Raw genomic sequence first — 21,916 nt, 5'->3', positions numbered from 1 at the left:
GGAATTAAATCTTCCAACATGTACTTTAACTACCAGTCACAGTACGATGGAAGTTGCACTTCCATTTCCAAATGAGAAGTTGAGAGGAGATTTGATAGAAGTATTTAAAACCACGCAAGGTTGAAAACAGAATAAGTAGGGAGAAATTGTTCTGGTTGGCGGAAGGATTGAGCGCTAGAGCTCACCGATTTAAGATGACTGGTGAAAGAAACAACGGCGACTCGAGGAAGAATTGTTTTACACTGCAAGTGGTTAGGAATGCAGTGTCTGAGAGTGTGGTGGAGGCAGATTCAATCATGGTTTTCAAAAGGGAATTGAATAAGCACCTGAAGAGAAAAAAAATTGCAGGGCTACGGGGAAGGGCAGAAGAATGGGACTGGCCTCTTTCTGCACTGTAAACATTCAATGGTTCTCCAATGAGTTTCCTCTGTGATGTGTCTGTTTCTAAGCAAGACTGTCACTTAGCATAAAACCATGGGCTGAGATTGGGGTGAGACTATTCCAAACTCACTTTAAGAACATTAGAAATAGGAGCAGGAGTAGGCCATTCTGCCCCTTGAGGCTGGCTCCATCATTCAATAAGATCATGGTTGATCTAATGTGGCCTTAAGTCCAATTTCCTGCCTGCCTCACATAAGCCTTGACTCCCTTGTAGTTCAAAGATCTGTCTAACTCATCCTTGAATATATTCAATGATCCAGCCTCCACTGCTTTCTGGAGTAGAGAATTCCAAAGATTAACAACCCTCTAACAGAAGAAATTTCTTCTCATCTCCTTCTTAAATGGGAGACCTCTTATTTTTAAACTGTGCCCCCTAATTCTAGATTCCTCCATGGGGAATTGCTTGGGATTCTGTCAGCTGTCAGAGGAGACTCAACTCATAATTTTGGGCTGAAGCTAGTTTGCATATCAATCCAATGAACCACATAATTCTAATAAAGGTGAGCCAGCACATGGACACATAGGTCTAGAAGTTGGTTCATGCTGGCCTACTTGATGTAGCACCCCTTGTGTTGGCATGGGTATCCTGAGACACACCTCATATTGGGCCTTGGGCCTCAGCTGCATGAGAGCGGTGAGCCAACAGATGCCTGCTGGGTGTCCCATAGGCAGCTCACAGGCAAAAAGGATTTCAATTTTGAGCAGCTGTGTTGTCACCAGTGGCCTTCGGTAGGTCCTGGAAGGAGGGGGAAAGTAATGGGGGTGTGGAGGGAGGAGGCCACTTGTGGTTTCAGGTGCCGAAGTGGAGCCTGCAGGAGCATTTCCACATTAGGTTAAGTATTTTTAAAGTTACCTTTGTGCTGCTAGCATTGAGACACATCTTTTTTTGAAGCTGCCTCCAGATATCACTTTCAGGCAAAGCTGTTCCCGCGCACAAACTCTGGGCTGTATTTAACTTAACAATAGAATGGATACAGTCTCTGTATCCAAACTCCACACCATTACCTTCTGAGAAAACACAACATAATATCCTGTTCCTTTAGCTCGACAAGTCAATTTACACACATCGGCAGGGATCACGCCAGCGTACTTTGGAACCCATTCCACAAACGTTTTGACTCCTTTGGCATCGGTCTGATACCCGTTCCGTGCCTCGCACTGTTCATGTCGAAAAGATTTGCCTATTTGAATTAAAGATTTAAAAAAAAATAATCTATGCATTAGCTTAATTGGTCATTCTACAGCACAGTAGTCCATCCTTAAATATAGGCACAATACACACTAATCAAGTGTTTTTAACACATTGCACCAGCAACCATCGTGGTGTGGGAGAAATGACCGGTGAAACAAATAGGCACCGGTTGAGTAAGAATCACCATGGAGATAATAAAGAAGATTCTTTTATTGGTCTCTCCATTTAGCCAAGCTGCCCCACCCAATGATTGGTTCCTCCTCTGTTTGCTTTTCCCTCCTGCCCAATACTAGGCTCACAACTTAATCTTAGCTCCATCCTTTCCAATGTAGCCTTCTCCTCCTAGCTGTATTCACTCCTCCAATGTTAGGTTCCCTCACTACTCATTCTTGTTCCCTCCTTTAACAACAGGTTTCTCACCTAACCTTATTCCAGTCTTCCAATACTGAACTTGCCTCCTAGCCTTATTCCCATTATCCTTTACAATATTGTTGTCTTCTGCTATCTTCGAGCAGCCCCTTGAAGACTGAAGCTCCCTTAACCTAACTGCCTTCTCTCTGATAACGGTGTCTCCACCTAAACTTTCATCCAATATTGGACTTTCCAACCTTATATTCCCCCCGCCTTTTCAATAATTGAGTCTTTTCTGTTACCTTTATGCCCTCCTGAGTATTAGGTTCCCCTCCTATCCTCATTCCCCCATTGCATAACATTGTCCTCTCCAAACCTTCTAACTATTGCCAGTAGTATTTCAGTTTCTTCCTAAATTTATTGAGCTCTCTTCCTGCCCTGATAAACTTCATTCCACACATAACTCGCTTATAGTGCCATGGATAAATTGGCCTCACAATGTCTCCTACACTCAGCGTGTGGTAGTCTTCCAGCTCACTGCTTTGTACATACAGCACGACTTTTGATATTTTCCACAGTTTTGGAAATGCAATCATTTTCTTTTGATTAAATGGCCAGAATATAAAGTATGGTCATGCAAACAGTAGGCTGGAAAAAATTCACTATTCTGGCATCTTACATTCAGACACTATGTTGTTAGATGCCAAGACCAACAGGATCTGACAGGAGACTCAAAATACGAGCCACCATTAATGCTTCAAAGAGCGCAAACAAGCTTTGGGTCTCTGAGATGAGCAACCCTATCACTCCTTTATCCTTTTTTCTGTGCAGATCCAAAAGGTACACTGCGACTTAACTTCTTTGCAAATGTAAATTTCTTCAGAATATCAGCTCTGATTGCCATTCACCTTTTAAGGCAGTTTTGAAAACATTGCTGTAGTTTTGTTTTGGTTCATATGGTCCAATGGTCAGATTCCTTTTGGTGAGGTGAGCATGCCAGGTCTGAAATCCATCATTTAAAACAAGCCAAACTCAGATTTATCCCTACTGCTTTATGCACTACTCACCTCAAACTATTTTCCATTACATTATATACTGCAAATGCAGCCGAATATTACAGGCATTATAAGGCTGAAAACTTCATTTCAATATATGATCATTATGATGTTATTTCCTGAGACCTTTAACCCTGTCGATATCTCCCTAGGTAATGAGCTGAGATCAACAACTGGCTATTCCATGGTATCCTGATTTCTGTCAGAAGACCTTGGGAACAATGGAGTGAGCACTCGGTGTTCCACTATTCACCTCGCTTGCTCTGTTGGAATGTCATTCACAACGTCTAATGAACAAGTGACAGTTAGAAATTCTCTCTCTACCTCGTTAGTATTATACATGCTACTGCAAGTGAGATGGTTAACTACATGTGGCGTTTTATTTGCAAATCCCATCTGAGGGACATTCCTCAAATATTGGCGTGATAGCTAGAATATGTTCCAAGCAGGCTGATACTAAAACTTAAAAGATAAATTGGTTGAAATTTCGAAGGTGTGTTTTCTTTCCTCTTCCCATGCAGACAAAGGCCATGAATTTGCTCAGAGCTCCTCCTGCTCTGTTGCCCTAAATTCCCATAACTGCTGTGAAAATCCCTCAGACACAAATGGGATTTTCGCAGTACTTCTAGCAAAGCGATGGTGGCGGAGTGGAGCAGTTCACAGGAAATTCCTGCCCAATCAGTATGGTTCCCTGGATTGTTACCGTTGGCCAAGGATACACATGTCATCTGTTAGCACACTATTCTTTGAATCTGGAGGTCATTGGTTCAAGATCCACTGCACGATTTGAACACATTCCAGTGCAGTATTGATGAAGTTCTGGGTTGCAGGAGGTGTTGTCTTTTAATGAGACATTCAACTGAGATCCTGTCGGTCCGTACTGAGAAATGTTAAAGATCTTAAGACCTCGTTCAAAGAAGGCAAGGAGTCCTGGGATTCTGGCCAAAATTTCTCCGTCAATATCACCATTGCAAAATTAACCAGTCTTTTGATTCTACTGTCTGTGCGATCTTGCAATGTGAAAAAATGGAATTGGCTTATTCAGGAATTCAGTGTATGTGAATCATTTGGGCTTTTTCAGCAAGTCATGAGAAGGGGCTAAACAAATACAGTACGTCTTTCATTCATTATGTGTTTTCTTCGGCTATTCAGCTAAGGGAGCAAGGCACAGAGCTGAGCCCAATCATCTTGTTATCTAATGTCCACATGCGCAGTTTCCAGGGGCAGTGCCTGGATGTTTATTCTCTTCCCAAATCCAGGTGATACTGAGTCCAATTCTACCAGCTCTGCTCTCGCCATGGTGGACAACAACTAACAGAGCACAGGCAGATCTTAGGGATCTGGTAGCTTGGTACCACCATATGTGGTGGGCTTGTCTACTTTAAAAAAAAATGATCACTCAAGGCTCAACAAGTTACATCGCCTAATGCTTTTTATATAATTTGTATCCCAAAGCATTAGAGAGAAGAGATAGGCACAAAAACAAAAAAACCCCACAAGAATTGAAGGAATTGGGGGACTATGTTTTTCCCTATAGATGTGCAATGGTGGGATGAGTGGCTATCCTCATGTGAATTTCCAATGCCATCTTACAAATTGGTTGGACAGGGGATCTGACAAAATGCAGAGGAAAAAAGAAAGGTCATTAAGAGTCTTTTGAAGGCAAAGAAAGGGATGAGTTAAAATGCTTTTTGGAAGAGAATGTGAGAGGCCGGAAGTATAGCAACCACTAGCCCATGCTTATCACAACAGTCACCTCCACAAACGCAAACTGTGGGCTGCAGCTTAGAAGATGCGTGCTGAATGACTATACGAACAAATGAATTAGGAGCATGAGTAGGCCATTCGGCCCCTCGAGCCTGCTCCGTCGTTTGATAAGATCATGGCTGATCTGATTGTGGCCTCAATTTTCAACTCTACTTTCCTGTCTGCCCCCTAAAACCGTTGACTCCCTTGTCAATCATGAATCTAACTTAGCCTTAGAAATATTCAATGACCCAGTGTCCACTTCTCTCTGGGGAAGAGAATTACACAGACTAACGCACCTCTAAGGGAAAAATTTCCCCTCAGCTCCATCTTAAATGGGAGGCCCCTAATGTTTAAACTGTGTCCCCTAGTTCTATCTCTCCCACAGAGGGATATACTCTCTCAGCATTTACCCTGTCAAGCCCCCTCAGATTTTATGTTTCAATAAGATCATCTCTCATTCTCATAAACTCCAATGAATACAGGCCCAACCTGCCCAACCTTTCCTCATAAGATAATGCCTTTATTCTAGGAATCAGTTGAGTGAACCGTCTCTGAGCTGCTTCTAATGCAATTATATCCTTTCCAAAGATCGGAGACCAAAACTACACAGTGCTCCAGATGTGGTCTCACCAAAGCCCTATACTACAGTAGCAAAATTTTGTTCCCCTTCCAATAAATGACAACATTCCATTTGCCTTCCTAATCACTTGCTGTACCAGCATACTAACTTTTTGTAATTCATGTATCAGGATGCCCAGATCCCTCTGTAGAGCATGAGTTCTGTAATCTCTCCCCATTTAAATAATATACTGCTTTCCTATTCTTCCTTCCAAAGTGGACAAGTTCATATGTTCTTACATTATACTCCATCTGCCAAATTTTTTCCCATTAACTTGACCTATCTATATCCTTTTGCAGACTCCTTATGTCCTCTTCATATTCCTACCTACCTTTGTGCCAGCAATAAGTTCAGCAACCATACATTCAGTCCCTTCATTCAATTCATTGATATACTTTACAAATAGTTGAGGCCCCAACACTGATCCCTATGGCACGCCACTGGTTACAGCTTGCCAACCTGAAAATCATTCCTACTCTCTGCTTCCTGTTAGCTATCCCATCCTCTATCCATGTTAATGTGTTACCCCCTACATCATGAGCTCTTATTTTGCGTAGTATCTTTTGATGTTACACAGATGTATCAAATGCCTTTTGGAAGTCCAAGTATAGCACATCCACATGTTCCCCTTTATTCACGCTGCTTGTTATTTCCTCAACTCTAAGAAATTAATCAAACATGATTTCCCTTTCACAAAATCATGTTGACATTAAAACCCTGCTACAACCTCCTTAATGATAGATTCTAGCATTTTACCCTGTGACAGATGTTAGGCTAACTGGCCTGTAACTTCCTGATTTCTGTCTCCCTCCTTTCTTGGATAGAGGAGTTACATTTGCCATTTTCCAATCTGATGGGACCTTTCCAGAATCTTGGCAATTTTGGAAAATTACAACCAACGCACCTGCTAACCCAGCAGCTGCTTTTTTTAAGACCCTAGGATGAAGTCTATGAGGTCCTGGGGACTTGTCAGCCTTTAGTTCTAATAATTTCCTCAGTACCCTTTCCTTGATGATTGTAATTGTTTCAAGTCCTCTCTCCCTTTCACCTCTTGATTTACAAGGATTTCTGGGATGTTATTTGTGTCTTTTACCAACAAAATATCTTTATTTCCTGTTATTAATTCCTCAGACTCAGTACAGGGTACAGGCAACACCTACTGTGGCACTAAGCCATGCAGACCAAAAAGTCCCAAATTCAATTCTGCCTTTTTGGTAATTTGTGTGATTTTATTTGGAGTAGCAGATAGGGCACCAAAATAGGCCTCAGTGCCTCTAGGCTGGAAAGTGTTGGGAGTAAAGGGGAAAGTTGAAAATCAGTCAGGGTTCCTGTGTTTGATCACCTTGCTGGAAAATGCACTTGCGTGGACACTGGGCGAAGAATGGATTCAGCTTCAGCCTTTGGTAGCCAGTTAGCCCCCAGGTATCGTGTATTAAGAAAGCCTATTTGAACAAGGTGCCAGAAAGTTGCCACCAGCTTTGTAACTGCATTCCACCATAGCTGAGATCCTCAGAGAAGGAAGGGGATGGAGAGACCAAAAACGTTGTGCCTTACTGGTGTACTTAAATCTGTAACATAAAGAGTGATTGTAGGATAGACGTACCAGTTTGTGGGCATGGTGTTACATTGCAGGATCGATGGATGGCACGTTTCCCCACACAGTATTTGCCATTGTTTCTGGGAGCAGGGTTGTTGCAATGCCTACGGGCAAACTGCACGCCCCCTCCACACGTCCGTGAACATTGTCCCCAGGATCCCCACGACCCCCAGTTTCCATTAGCCGAGGCCTGCAACACAAAGAACAACAAGCGTAAATCAAAAAAGCCATTTGAACTGGGGAGAGTTAACAATGTGCCAACAATGCTTCTGCCTCTATGGATTTTCAACATTGCTGTCACAAGACCAGGATGGTGTTACCAACAGCCAGAGTGATCACTTAATGAGAGATAAATTGCAATGTGGAGTTCTCCTCTATTAGGAGGCATGCTTTCTACCTTGTTGCCCACATTGATTAACTCTATTCTGCCTCTGTTTTGCTCTGTCAGGTGAACAACTTCATTGCCTGTTTGCTGTGTGTATAAACCTCCTGTTAGTTTGTCTTGTTCAATTTTGAATTCTCTTCTCCTAAAGCGCAGGTGCCAACATACCTCCCAATACCTCATCCATCTGGATATTTTCATGCATGTGTCAGTGCTGGCAGGCTCTTTTCTAAGGGAGGACATCTCAGTTGAGCCCATTTCATTTTCAACAGGATTAAGTCGATGGCATTCAGGAACAGGAAGCCTGGCTCAAGACTGCCCTCCCTTTTCCACTTTAATTTATCCGCTGAACCCAGGGAGGATCTAAATCTAAAATGTCAACACTTGCAAAATGCACTATCTTGAACTGTAGAAATCCATCCAATTGGTCTTGCAGGCCCTGAAATTATCCCATAGGGAATGAGCACTTGCTGCGTTTGTGTGAAACTCTGCTCCCTGCCATGAAATAGGAAGTGCTCCATCTATTTGCATATGCAAGTAAACCAGTGTATAATTTCAGGGCCACAAGAAACTGAGCCTGGTTAGATTGCAGTATCACGAGGACCAGGATCTGAGAATTTGCCACGCTTTCTTTTTATATAAACACATAGAAGGCATTTTTTAATCCTCGGGAACTGGAGGAAACCAACTACTGCTTGGCAGCCAACATCAAAAATGATCTGTGGGAAAATAGCTTTTGCGTCACGATATTGGAATGAAACAAGTCGTTGTTCTTTCGTTTGTGAGTTTTATTTCTATTGGAATGAGACATCAATGTCTTTGTCAGCTGGTTCTAGACTGGCACTGGAATGACACGGACTGTTTGGCCAATTGCTGCCTCAGATTTGTTGCCATTAATCCCTCAAATCCCAGGGCAGCCTACCACGTCACAACCGAAACATAAACAAATACGGCACAACAGTCACATTGAAGTTGACGTGACATTCCCTCCACCCCAATCCCTCTATGTTGCTTCTCATCTTGTCTTCTGCTGAAGGGGGAGACTTGTCTTTATGTATGTCCAACATCACAATCATTCATTTTTCATGTTTGAGCTAAGACAGCAAGTGGTCGCCATCTATTTAACCACAGAACACCTCATCTGATCATATCCTCACTACAATTACACACACACACACACTGATCGATGGTGTTATTTCTAGATCACCTACTCACCGAGTAATACCTCCGTTTGGTTTTGTCCACACATTTTCCATGGAGACAGATCCTCCCCTTTCCACATGGTGTCCCTTCCACAGCAGGCAACTTCTTGGTCATACAAACCATCTGCCCCTGACGGATGACAGCACACCACAGGCGGGAGCACACATCCATTCCTGGGCAGACTGTATACTCTGGCCCGAAAGCCAGCTTGCACTGACGGACGGCATCGTAGCTCTGCCCTGGCAGCTCCTCAGGTACACGCAGGGGCTTCTGTGGAGGATCAAGGAGACAATCGCCTAGAAAGGAGAACAATCAGCACTCTGTAAAATAAGATATTCATGTATCCATACATCTCCTGGAAAAAAACTATAAAGTTCCATGTAAACAAGCTTCCCCGATGGCTTAGTAAGAGTGACACTGAACCCTACGGACCAGTAAAGTTCCAGCGTCCATCTTGTTTTGCCATCTAATCTCAGACAAGGGGGTGCTCCAGTTAGCCTCAATGCAACTGAACTTAATGGAAAGGGAAAATATCAGCTAGGGTCCATTCTCCAACTGGTAACCAGTGACCCCTGCTTGTGTGTGTATGTGCATATGAACATATATGTGTGTGTCATACATAGATACATTGTAACAGGTAAAGCAAATGCCATCCAGTCGGTAACTTTGCAGTGTCTCACTAATCTTTAGATACGTGAAAAGGACCAGATCTATTCATTCCAATAAGTATATGCATTGACTCTAGTATAATCCAATATAGCAATGTCCTTGTAAGGTGATGAAGATCTATGTTTGAAAGCTATATTTTCCAATCTTGTCAACGTCAGCCACTTCCAAGGCAAGAGCATGGCTTAGGTGTAAAGTAAATCTTCTTCTACTCTGCATTGGGTAAACTATTTCAAACCTAGGTTATCCTCCATCCTTGCTGCCCATGTGGTATTGTAGCATTTCCATTTCCCACCTTAGCCATTCTTGTGGTGCTTACTGTTCACTTGGCACCAATTTGTGCTGAATTGCGAGTTGGAATTACACGTACTGGAGAACTGATTCAGGATGCCCAGGTTTACCGCCTATGTTCTAATGCACTGTGCCAACTAACCTCCGAGACTCAGACTAAGATCCGATCTGCCTTGTCCATGGATGGGTAAAAGTCTATTTGAAGAAGGTAGGGGGTTCTCCCAATGCCGTGCCCAATATTTCTCCTTCAAGAAACACCACCAAAAAACTTTATTTGACTGGTTAGTCTTCTCACTTTCTGCTTGTGGGATCTTGCTGTGTGGAATTAGCTGCCATGTTTAATCACATAATAACTGTGACTACATTTCAAAAGCTAAGTCACTGGTTGTGAAGCATTTTGTGGCATCCTGAGAGATATAATAAGCCTCCATATAAATGGAAGTCTGTTTGTTCATACTTTCTACTTGGATCTTTGCAACAAATAAACAAATGAGCTCTGAATGAGGCATTTCCTTCTAATTCTGTTTAGACCACAATTTGCATGGGGCTTCAGCTGAGATCAGCAACACAACACAGACCAGAGATCAAACCTGGGATATTCTGGTCTGGATAGCCCGGAAAAAGAAATAAAGACTTGCATTTATATGGTACCTTTCCATCCCAAAGTGATTTACAGCCATTGAGGTACTTCGATGCCAGGATTTTATGGCCCTGCCGTGGTGTGTCTCCCCCCCCGCCACACCAGGCAGATGGGGTGAGCCATTTAAATCTCCATTCAGTTCAGCGGGACCATAATACCCCACTGCGCAGGGGGGGGGGGGGGGGGGGCGTAAAATCCTGGCCTTAATTCTGTTTAGACCCAACTTGCACTAATGTTACTTTATGATTTTTTGGATACTCCTTCTAGTCTTTCTAACCTCTTCTAAGGGTACTAATGCATGTAATCACTGTTGTAACATGGAGAAAAAAACGCAGCCAATTTGCATACAGTAAGCTCCCAAAAACAGTAATGTGATATTACCAGATAACCAAGTTTGATGATGTTAGATTGGGGGATAAATGTTGACCAAGACGCTAAGGAGAACACCATCTGAGAGAGCAGACTGGGTCTTGACCTTAATGTCCAATCTGGGAGATGGCACCTCCCAACAGTGCAGTACTCGCTCGGCACTACACTATACTGTCAACTTAGATTTAATTCTCAAGTCTCAGTTCCAAAGTCTCTGGAGTAGGACGTGAGCCTACAATGTTCTGCTTCTGAGGCAAGAGTACTGCCAACTGAGCTACAATTGACAGTGCCATGACTTACCAACCGAGCAATTGTGGGACTGGTTATCTTAGGCACAAACAAATGGAACAAGAGTGAGATTGTGCTCTGTTGGCATGGACTATGATGGGTTTGACACATGGCTATTATTAAGACACAGGGGCTACTCAATAATATGGTATAAAAGGAGAGGCATAGACGATGGACCATTATTAGTATTTGCCAGGATACCTACCATGACCGTCATCAAAGAACTCTGTTACTGTAGCAGATGTGCACTTGGACCATGGTTTGGAGGAGTCGATGCTGGTCAGAATGGAAGACATTAACCGTTTATCTTCAGTTAAGCCATATGACTCCTCACAGAACTTGGAATCGTCATGGGACAGTCCCAGGAGATGTCCTTTGATCAACAAGAAGTAGTTATATTAAAACATAAGTATTCTTTGAATTAATGTCTTAAACATTATTTCACTGTTTTGATTGGCACATGCCTCCTTGATGAACAATCCCATTTCAAAGTCCAAACTAAACAGTGTTTCTTTATTTATCTCATCTATACCCATCATAGGTCTTAGTCCTTTTCCTTGGGCCTTCTGGCACCTATGCCAGTCTGAGAAGCTGGACAAGTATCATGCTCTGACCAGTAATATTTGCTGGAACCAGATCCAAATGTGCAGAAGTGGTCGTGGGTGACACTCGCTTTTGAAGATGAAGAGGGAGCAGAAGAGACTCATTAAGGTGATATTATGGAGGCTTTAGTTATGTTGAGGAATGAGAGAAACTTAAGGCCTTTTCATTATAACAAAGAAGGTTCAAAATTATGGCATATTTTGATGAAATAAATTGGAGAAATTTATTCCCATTGGTTAATATGTTAAGCATTGACCTAAGATCATCATCAATAAAAAGAGAAGGATTGCAAGGTATTTTTCTATGCGGAAGGTTGTTAGGATGTTGAATTGCCTACTCGATACAGTGGTGTACACATAACCCACCGCAGTTTTTAAAAAATGGGAGTAAACAAATATTGCAAAAAGAGAAAACCAAAAAGGGTTTGGTGAGAGGGCAGGGGAATGAGACTAAGTGGATCGCTCTTTCAGAGAGCTGGTAGATTCACAATGGGCCGAATGGTCTCCTTTTGTACTATGAAGTTCCCTGATTCTATGACTGTTCTTTTTCTTCCTATGGGAAAACATCAGGCTACTGCTTAACACTCCAAGCCAAAGCAACCATGGCTGGGCCCATGGGATATTGTAGCTCAAACGCTGCTCCAGTGAATCAGATGTCTACATATTGGGGCCAATTCTTCTCTCCATTTACCTCTTGAACTTGATATATGTGACAATAAATTGATAACCCCCAAGGTATCAGCTAAGTCAGACTCATTGCCCCTTTGAGCTTTTTGTAGAGTTCTTATACCTGGATTGCTTAATCTGGGAACATTTACAAATTACTTTTTGTACAAGTGTACATACCAATTTCGTGAGCGACTGTAAATGCAGCATGGAGGCCGTCATCTTCTACGATTGCACAGCTGCGCTCAGAGGAGCAGATGGTTCCCACGTCCGCCATTCCCAAAGTATCACATGAATGATGTCCACACAAATTCTGCAAGTAAAGAAATGAAAGATACTTTAAATTCAAACTAGAGATTTTTAAAACAAGCATTAATGTTAGAAGTTCAAATTATAAATCGAACATGCTAGAACGATACAATAGGTCAATCAGCATCTGACTGATGAGGCAAAGCTTTCATTATTAAGACATCCACAAATGGAAGCAGTGGACTATTAATGCAACATTATTCAGGCAACAAGTGCCACACTGCTGTTACAATTGTGAGGTTTGTAAGATGTTAATGTTTTAGGATTGTATGTTTCAATTTTGGGTAAATGTGACTTGTTCTGAGGAGTGCCTAATAGTAAGGCTGGATGGTTTGATTGTTAGAGATTAAAGGAAGGCGTGGGTTGTTTTGCTGGGAAGATGGTGCAAGGTGCACGCTTGGAGACAATGGTAGCTGTCTTTGTGTTTACAATGAGTAGACTCTGAGTCTTCCAAAGTCCCAGAAAGGTGTTGTTGGTATCAGGTTGTAAACAGTTATGCTGTAAACTGTCCATTTACCGTTAAGATGATAGGGAACTGGGATCAAGGATAGCTAATCAGCATTTCTAACTGGATGCACGGTTAATGTGTTTCACGTTGCCATGGGGAAGAGGGCAGGAGAAACCATTTTTGAGATCAGCTTTCAGGGCTTCCCTACAAATCAATGAGTATCACAGAGTGACAGCAGAGTTTCTGTGTGGCCAGCAGAGAGAAAAGGCTGTCACCCGCCCACAGTCAGATGTGGGCGGGTGACAATCTCTAGCTGGAGAGATGCATCTCGCAGCCCTCTAAGGATTTTGGGGGAATCATCCTGGCATGGCAGGGGGAGGAAGAATCATCAGGGCAGGCTTTAGCGCTGGTGGTGAATTTAAGGGAGTCTCTGAAAACTGAGGAAAGTACCTGAAGGCGGTCACTCGAAGCTACTACTCAGTGAAACAAGGATACAGGAAACCCATTGGGAACCGGGAGCAACTGTGGACTCTTTGCTATAAGGACTGTCATTCCATGGAGAAAAATGTGATGTCTGATAAGTATAAAAAGGGAATGTCCTTCTCTAAACTTTAAAGTGTAAGTTTTCTACAAAAAAACAGTATTTAGTCAATAGTGATTTTAGTCATTTATTGCAGTAAAAGTTTTAATATGTGATATCTTGCCATGACATTCTTTCAGCTGGTAGCTGGGGGTTTGAATCTCTTTTTAAAAGTTATCAATCTCTACAGAGACCTTAACAAGGCACACTGACCAGATGAAAAGATTCACACTCAATGTGAACATCTGGGCTTTGTTTTAAGAACACAGAGTAGTGGATTTTAAATTAAGGTAATGAAATGTTGGAAATACAAAGCAGGCGGGTCAGTATTTGAAAGAAAAAAGACTTTCATCTAAATCGTGCCTTTCAGGATCTCAGGAGAACCCAAAGCACTTTACAGCCAATGAGGTGCTTCTGAACTATAGTCACCGCTGTAATGTAGGAAATGCGACAGTTAATTGTGCACAGGAAGCTCCTGTAAACTTTAATATAGAAATGGCCAGACAATCTATTTTTAGTTACCTTGATTGAGGGATAAATATTGCCCAGGAATTGGGGATAACTTCTCTACTCTTAATCAAAATAGTGTAATGGGTTTTTTTTTACATCCACTGAAGAATATAGGCAGAGTCTTAGTTTAATATTTCACGTAGAAAAAGGAACCTCTGACAGTGCAAAAATCCCTCAATGCCGCACTGAATTGTCTGCTTAGATTTTTGTGCTCAAGTCTCTGGAGTGGGACTTGAACTCAAAGTGCTACTAGTTGAGTCATGGCTGAAAGAACAAAGGCATGCTAGGACCTTAGGTGAATCCTTCCACCAGGAATGGATGATATATGAAATGCTAACCAGTCTTTTCTCTTTGTGGGGTTCTTACATAGGTGTTGCCTTATCTGGGTGTATATACAGATTTGATTTTTTTTTTGTACAACTGTACATTCCAATTTTGTGGCTGACTGTAAATGCAACGTGGAGGCTGGCAATTTCTCCCCTCTTTCAGGTACTCGCTGTTGTGCAATCCCAGGATACTGATCTCTTTGTTCTGATTTAAAGCTAAAGGCAGTTCCTCCCTCCTAGCACATTGTACAAACTTATTATGTTGCAAAGTTTGGATGATTTCTATAATATTAGCAGATCTCATATTCCATTGCTCAAGGATGGTCTAGAGCAATTGTGATGTGCAGTGTTAAACCTGGCTGGTTTGTCAGTCTGCTGCTCTGGTACTCCCTAGGGCTTTGGTCTAAATAGACAAATCCAGGTAATTGTGGCTCTTATAAATTTCACCTTTAAGATTGTAAAAATCATGACTAGAATTGTTATTTTAAAAATCTCTCACGACGCATATTTTCAAGTTTTAGTAAAATTATCATTACCAGGCAATTAATTGATTAGTTTCAATTAACATTTGTTTACATTTGCATTAATTTTAAACCATCATCCTTTCTTTGATTTTGGTTGGTCCACGAGAGGTCACCTGATCATCCTGCTATGATTGTGTATGTGCACTGAGTGAGGATAGGATCAGTTTCAGCTGTGATGCTCATACAGTCTGAATTGAACAACCTGATAGATTATATAATGAAGAATGACCACTTGATGAAATCTTTCAGAGCTGCTGATGATCACTGAACTTGACCCAGCAAGACTCAGCACCCTCAGTGTGTGTGAAAACTAAATCAATGAATTAAAGATTGTAATGCTAACTAAATATGTTCTGACTGGTGATGGTGTCATAATGCCCTCCTATCCACAAGGAAGCACAGGACACTTTGGTCTATGTTTAACATCTTACTTCTGCGGATCCCCAGTACACTTCAAGGCTGCTACACATCTTTACCTTCAGGTAGCACAGAAGCGTGAAACTTGAGCCATCAGGAGCGCTAAATAAACCACAAAACATTGGCTCAAAATTAAAATGAAGGACACTGCGATTCAGTATTCCTAGTGGGGATCAGCATTTCCCGGGAGCACGTCTTGGCAAGTCACAAGTACACAGCACATGATAATCCAATCAGGGTCCAAAAAAGGCTGAGCGTTTGTGTTTTCCCAACGTGTGTTCTCTGCATGTACCATACCAGGGAATTGCCTACTAACTTCTCTGAACATTAGTGTCTGAAAGGCTAATGCCTCTTATGAAATTTCTTTGGTTGCTATTTTAATGTAGGTGTTAATTTGTTTAAAATAAATATTTTGCTCCCATGTATGTTATTTTGTAACAACTGTGTGCTGTGTATAAATTAATTCCACAGGTTAGACACAAGAGTATGTTCTATATGCATTTCAATAACCACAAATATATAATATTTACTAATTGGTTTGCTTTAAGTTAGTATGTAAAGGAAAAGAGGTTAAGGCAATAGTGCAGGTCGCCAACAGTGTAAAACTAAGAAGCAATGATTAGATGAATGGCTCTGAACTGCCAAGGCTCTGGTTGCTGATAAATAAACTGTTTCAGCCTGAGAGAGAATGTCTGCTCTGCGGATTTAATGAGTTGGGGTTTCTCTCCGTCTGTGGGCAGTGCAGAATGCTGGCTGGCAGCCAGGAGGGGCAGTGCCCGCAGTCTGTGCAAACTGGCCATTAGTGGCTCTCGGAAAAGGGAGAGGGAGAGAGAAAAACAACACTGCAGAGGGACAAAAAAATAATAATTATAAAAAAAACATGTTAGAGGAAGGAGGCAATGAGTGATGTTTTCACACAGGTCCCTGGCATGAGTTCAAAGTTCCCAGAATCAGGTGTCTCTGCTGGTCAGCGCTCTGTTTGTATTGCTGCCTCCACTTAAAGGCACAGGGCAACACAGCTGGGAGTGATTTTTTTTTGTTGGCCGACACAAAATCTTTTGGAAAAGAAACAAGTGTCGCTGAAAGTTCATAGCAACAAACACATATCCAAGGGCAAAGAAACAGACAGCCTTACTGTTTATTATTTACCCAATAGTAGAACCCAAAAACCCATGTACAGTATTAGTCATAATTTTGTTCCGGTGTGGGATTTGATGCATACCTTGTCAGCAACGAGTTTTCCCTAAATAAGTTCATCTATTCATAGTACAGTTATTGACAAACACAAGGCTCTGACCACTCTCCATCTGCACTCCCTGCCCCCACTCCACATTGATTGGTTTTACTTGCTTCTGCCTCACTTCTGGCTCAGTCTTTTCACCCCCACCCCCTTCACCAAAAGAGAATTACTATGAAACTCAGGAATTTAAAATTAATTTTCTTAAACGTTCCAAAAATAAAATAACACATGGTGTGAAGACAGCTGTGTAATTAAGGACTCTTTTTCCTTGTAATATAAAAAAATGACATGGACAGGCTGCTTCAATGAAAGGGGCATTAAGTTCTGATGAAAGGCCACACGAGATACTTTGTTGAGCTTGTAAACAGAGGAATGCGCCTGAGTAATTGTGCCTGATATAAGTTTAAAAAAATGATGTAAAAGTAATAGAATGTGGGTGACTGTATTGCCAACAGTCAGGGCCATGGCACAACCTGGAAATCTGGCAGTCTTTCAACCAAGATCTGGGAGCAAGTTCGACCTAAGATCAATTTGCTAAAAACAGACTTTATAAAAGAAAGACTTGCATTTATATAGCACTTTTCAAGACCACTGGATGTCTCAAAGCACTTTACAGCCAATGAAGTACTTCTTTTTTTGAAATGTAGTCCCTGTTGCCGTGTAGGAAACACAGCAGCTAATTTGGCACACACAGCAAGCTCTCAGAATCAGTAATGTGGTAATGACCAGATAATCAGTTTTAGTGATGCGATTGAATGATAAATCTCGACCAGAACACTAAGGATAACTCCCCCGTTCTTCTTTGGAATATATGCCATAGGGATCTTTTACATCCACCTAACTAGGCAGCTGGGGCTTGGGTTTAATGTTTCATCCAAAGGCAGCACTTCCGATATTGCAGCACTTCCTCAGTACTACATTGGAGTGCCAGCCTTGATTTTTGTGCTCAAGCCCTGGGGTGGAACTTGAACCTGGAACCCTGGGACTCAGTGGCAAGAGTGCCGCTGACTGACTTGCGCTGGAGTACAATTCCTTTGTGCTCACAATCCCCCAGGCTACTTTGTATAAGATTGGACTGCAGTTGCTAGGCTATTTGTGGAGGGCATCACATCCTGTTTTGGGTCTACCCCAATAACCACCCCTGCCCGCTTTCTGGCAGGGGTCACAGGACAGCAATCAGGAGCAGGAGCACTGGTGGATATCTTTCCTCCCCCTGGCAAAGGGACACAAGCCCTTACTAACTTCCCTGGGATCACCCAGCTAAGTACTGATCAAGGCTGAAACTTGAGATCTTCTTGCTCTGTAGGGATTAATGCACCAAGCATTCAGGGAGCATTTTCTCCATGTATAGATCACGCCATCCAGTTCATGTCACTAGAACTATGTTCCCATTCAGAGAAGTAACCGTTTCTCTAACGTGCATGCACTTTCATCATTTGGCAAGATTGGATCATTTGGGAGGGGCATCTAAGTGACAGATTTTGCTTCAGCTTTTAGACAATTTCTGTGCTTGATTCTTCATGTCTCTCTTTACAAACTATTGTGGCTTTGAAAGAAATTATCTTTATGGAGCAGTTACTGATAGTGGAAGCATGCCTTCCTGATCTGTGCAATTATAGACAGCAAATTTAGCAAAACCAAATTTATTTTATGCTGTCAAATTGAATTAGATGCGGTAGTAATCAATGTTTGAAATTACAGTCATTGTGTTTAGCTAGAGTTTTAAGAAGATGAATTGGAATTTCAAGATCTCCATCTGATCAATACCAGTCCTTTTTTTTAAGACGGAGGAGCTCAAGTCTATTGTGCAGGCCAGTGCCAAGGTGGACATGAAAAGAGACAAGGTAAGTTTGTCAAAAAGCCTGTTGACATTCCCTGTCTTGGCTCACACATGAAGAACTGCAATGTGAGCAAGTTACTGGGGCATGCCTATACAGCCATCCTTCAACATGCATAGTGCATCAGCGTGAGGATGCAAAGAGAGTTAGCGTTTCAATTGTTCACCACTTGGGCCAAATTTTTTCTCCTTGACGCTCTCATATAGAATAAAGACAATTGGTTTGAAATACATGGCACCTGGGTCTGTTGCGGACGAGACTAGTGAGTCCTGAAAAGTCTGGTGGCCATTCTTTGAAAGCACAATCCAATGACCTTTCAATCATCATATAAGAGGCCACTACTTTATGCAGTCCATGGAAAATCAGAAGCACGCTACCATAACTCAGTATATTTGGTGCTATTTGGCACTGACAGCATCTGCAGGGCTGGCAGCTGGTTTTAAAAGATTAACAGTCCCCTGTTAATTTGGACAACAGGTGCCAGAGGTGTGAAATACTACTCTTTTAGTTATTGTGTGGTATCTTTATGATCAAAAGTCACTGACTTGCCAAATTTGAAACAAGTCTTGTACATCAGAAATGCTTGAGCTCTACTCAATGTGTCATTCACTGTGATATTTTGAAAGGATTAAGATAGTGCAGTTGCATGAATCTGCCTTGCATATTTCCGCCCATTCCCCAACATGACTTGCCTTGTTATGCTGACTCCTTCAAAAGCCAATTTGTTTTTTATCGGTTTTATCCCCTCACCCCCTAGATCAGGTTGGAATGGGATTACACCTCTAGTAGCTCACCCCAAATGGCCCTCATACATTTGTCAATCTTGACAAATGCTATTCATCTGTGGAGGCCAATAACAGGCAAACTCAATGTTGTCTTCCACTGACCTCCACACGGGCAGACTTCTAACTGGTGGGGGTGGGAAGTTCATGGGTGGGGATCATTAGATAGGGATTGGGGGCAAGAACTCCAGCTTCTTAAATTTCCTAGTTCAGAGGCACTGAGGACAAATGCAGTGCTGCTACTGCTGTCCAGCTGAGATCAGTTAATTTCAAAATGATCAGGAGAATAAAACCTGGAAGAATCCACATCTTTGTGGCTCAGTATAACCCCAGTTAAGAACAGCGTCAATAATTTCCAGGTCCTGGCAAAAGTGAGTTGGGATACATGGTGAATCTGAATTTCAATTCTGTGTTGTTGCAGGGAGGGAAAGAGCACATAGGGTTACCTATGCTGTAGTTCAAAGAGGCAATGAAATTCATAGAAGCAAACAGCATGCAAAAACAAGTCAATCATCACTGAGGGCAAAGTTGGACCCTAAAAGTGGTAGCATGATCGCCTAGCAGCTGACAAGCTATTTCATGTACCCTGACCAGGCCTGTAAAAGAAGCATTGGAAAAGATTCCCAATACACCTATTCAAATCTTGATAGATTTGGTCTTTTTTTAAGAGCTCATCTCTTTCTCTCTTCATAGTTTTCTTCATCATTTGCCCAGATGAGGAATTAACATATAAAAATGCTCTGGCTCTACTGCTGTCAAATATTGCAATTTCTCTCCAGTTCTGGTAGTTACAAACTGAGAATAATACCCCGATCTAACAGGGAAGCAATCGAGTCCACTAGGCTGGAATAAGCACCTGTGCACTGGCTCCACTTACCTGTTGAACCACACAAACCACAGAGGCCCCAAACTTGATTGCTGGTCTGTGCTGTTTTTATCAAGGTTAGTGATTGGCCTCAATGCCCCAAGCTTGTAACAGAAAACCAAGCGATGCCCCTTTCCTCTGATTGGAATCCAGTGACTTATGCTGAAAAGTGGGCATTTACCGGGACAGTGTGAGGTCAGGTGTCTGCAGTGACTGCAACATGCACTGCACAAGCTCATGCATTGTACAAGCTCACAGCTGAATAACTGCTGCTTGGAAAATGGCGCAAATGGTAGCATTTCCCAACAACTAGTTAATGGCTTGAGGGAATGAGATGAGGGAAATTGGCAAGATGAAGAAAACATTAGCCTAAGAAATTTCAAGTCAGGTTTTTTCCAGAACTGGACAGGTGCAACTGGACATATGTTGGTTCAGCTCATTCTGAAATCTAGTTATGTCCTTAAGAATGCAAAGTTACAAACTTGGAACGCTGCTGACTTCCCATGGTCTTACAAACTCAGTCGCTAAAGCACAAACAATGAGAATCAAGCAATGAAAAAAAAATACTAAAAATATATGATTATCTTAAATATAATGCCACATGCAGTGAGAACTCCAATTCCACCTTACACTTAAAAAGGCAACTATACCAGTTAAAAACTGTCTGGCAAGCTATTGTTAGCAGATGACTCAATGATGTAACTGGCATCAAAAAAGCTTCACTGTTTTGTGTCTGCCTGATGTCAGTGTAATTAGTGACAATGCCATTTATAAAAAGTGTTGGGGGGGAGGGGAGGGGTGGCGCGGTATTCAGACAATTACAGGATTTGGAGCAAGAAGCTGAAGAAGGGGCAAAACCCATGCCAAGAGAGTTGGAGGTTGAAATATCTTCCTCCATCTTGCCCAATGGCTATGCTTTAACTGGTGAAAATTGCTCTTTAATCTAAAACTAAATTCCGTAAGCTTTTAACGGTTATAATACAGCTAGACAAGGAGTTGGGATAAAGAGGGAGGTTTATGTTCATAAGAATTCCTCCAGACACTGAACTTACAAACTCCAGCTGCTGAAGTTCCCAGGAAAAAAAAAACCTCAGAACTGCTGATTGGACCCTAAGGCTGGTCCAAAGGGCCTTGAATTAGCATAAGGATAACTTAAAGGGGCACTGCCTTTTTAGGAGAAATAAATGTAGGGCAAAGCTATTTCTTTTCCAATTTGCAGAGGATGAAAAGTCATGTTACTTTGTGGGAACATAATTCACTCAACCGGTGTCACATGCCTGCGATCAAATGAAAAACAGAATTTGCCAGACAATTTTTCATTTAGGAGGTGCCTGTTTAATGTAACAAGCACATGCTCCTAGCTTGCAAGCCATAGAGTTGTATGTTTATAAACATTTTACTGGATGAGAGGGTGTTACTGCTGAAGACTGACTTCATCTTCATTCCTTCGACAACAAGGAATGCACACACCACACACAACCATCCAGGTCTGAGCATTCAGGGAGCTCCTAATACAGCTTAAGATCATACTGCCAAGGACCAGCATGCCCTCTGAAGCAATGGCAAGGTGACATTTAAAAAAAAAACCTTACACTTAAAATACACTTAATACATTTTAGCTGCACTTTACAAGTCGGTAACAAGAATTCAAGTCATTTTATTCCTCCGGGGGATTAACACTGCCTTGAGATTTTTTGAAATATCTAAACACGCGCACACAGGACATGGAGGCTGATGCTGCTCTTCGAACCAAGGTCAATGCTACTCCTGCTGACCATCCTATCTAATGATGACCCTTGCCAGTGACAGTCGCCAGCAGCCCAGGCTGCTTCAAGGCACAGACTCGCTGCTTGGTGGGGTAGGGAGGGGGTGGGGGGGAAGAGAAATTCAAGTGCAAATCCAATTTTGTGCGCGGCAGTAAATTTGACACTTGCCCTGCCCGAAGATGCGCGCTGGAGTTCACCGG

At 42.1% G+C, this 21,916-nt stretch overlaps 1 protein-coding gene across 1 annotated transcript in view; it reads right to left on the bottom strand.

Moving 5' to 3' along the window:
- The window catches only part of adamts5 (ADAM metallopeptidase with thrombospondin type 1 motif, 5 (aggrecanase-2)), a 35,118-nt gene that overhangs the window by 11,632 nt on the left and 1,570 nt on the right, over positions 1-21,916 (bottom strand). The window contains exons 2-6 of the mRNA XM_078560351.1: positions 12,292-12,424; positions 11,049-11,216; positions 8,602-8,885; positions 7,011-7,194; positions 1,447-1,622 (exon numbers count right to left, since the gene is read on the bottom strand). Coding sequence (XP_078416477.1) covers positions 1,447-1,622; positions 7,011-7,194; positions 8,602-8,885; positions 11,049-11,216; positions 12,292-12,424 — 945 coding nt within the window. The remainder of the gene's footprint in view (positions 1-1,446; positions 1,623-7,010; positions 7,195-8,601; positions 8,886-11,048; positions 11,217-12,291; positions 12,425-21,916) is intronic.

This window comes from Cetorhinus maximus, chromosome 16, assembly GCF_964194155.1.
Source record: "Cetorhinus maximus chromosome 16, sCetMax3.hap1.1, whole genome shotgun sequence".
NCBI lineage: Eukaryota > Metazoa > Chordata > Chondrichthyes > Lamniformes > Cetorhinidae > Cetorhinus > Cetorhinus maximus.
The sequence above is the reverse complement of the archived record's forward strand: the minus strand, read 5'-3'. Positions and strand labels throughout refer to the sequence as shown.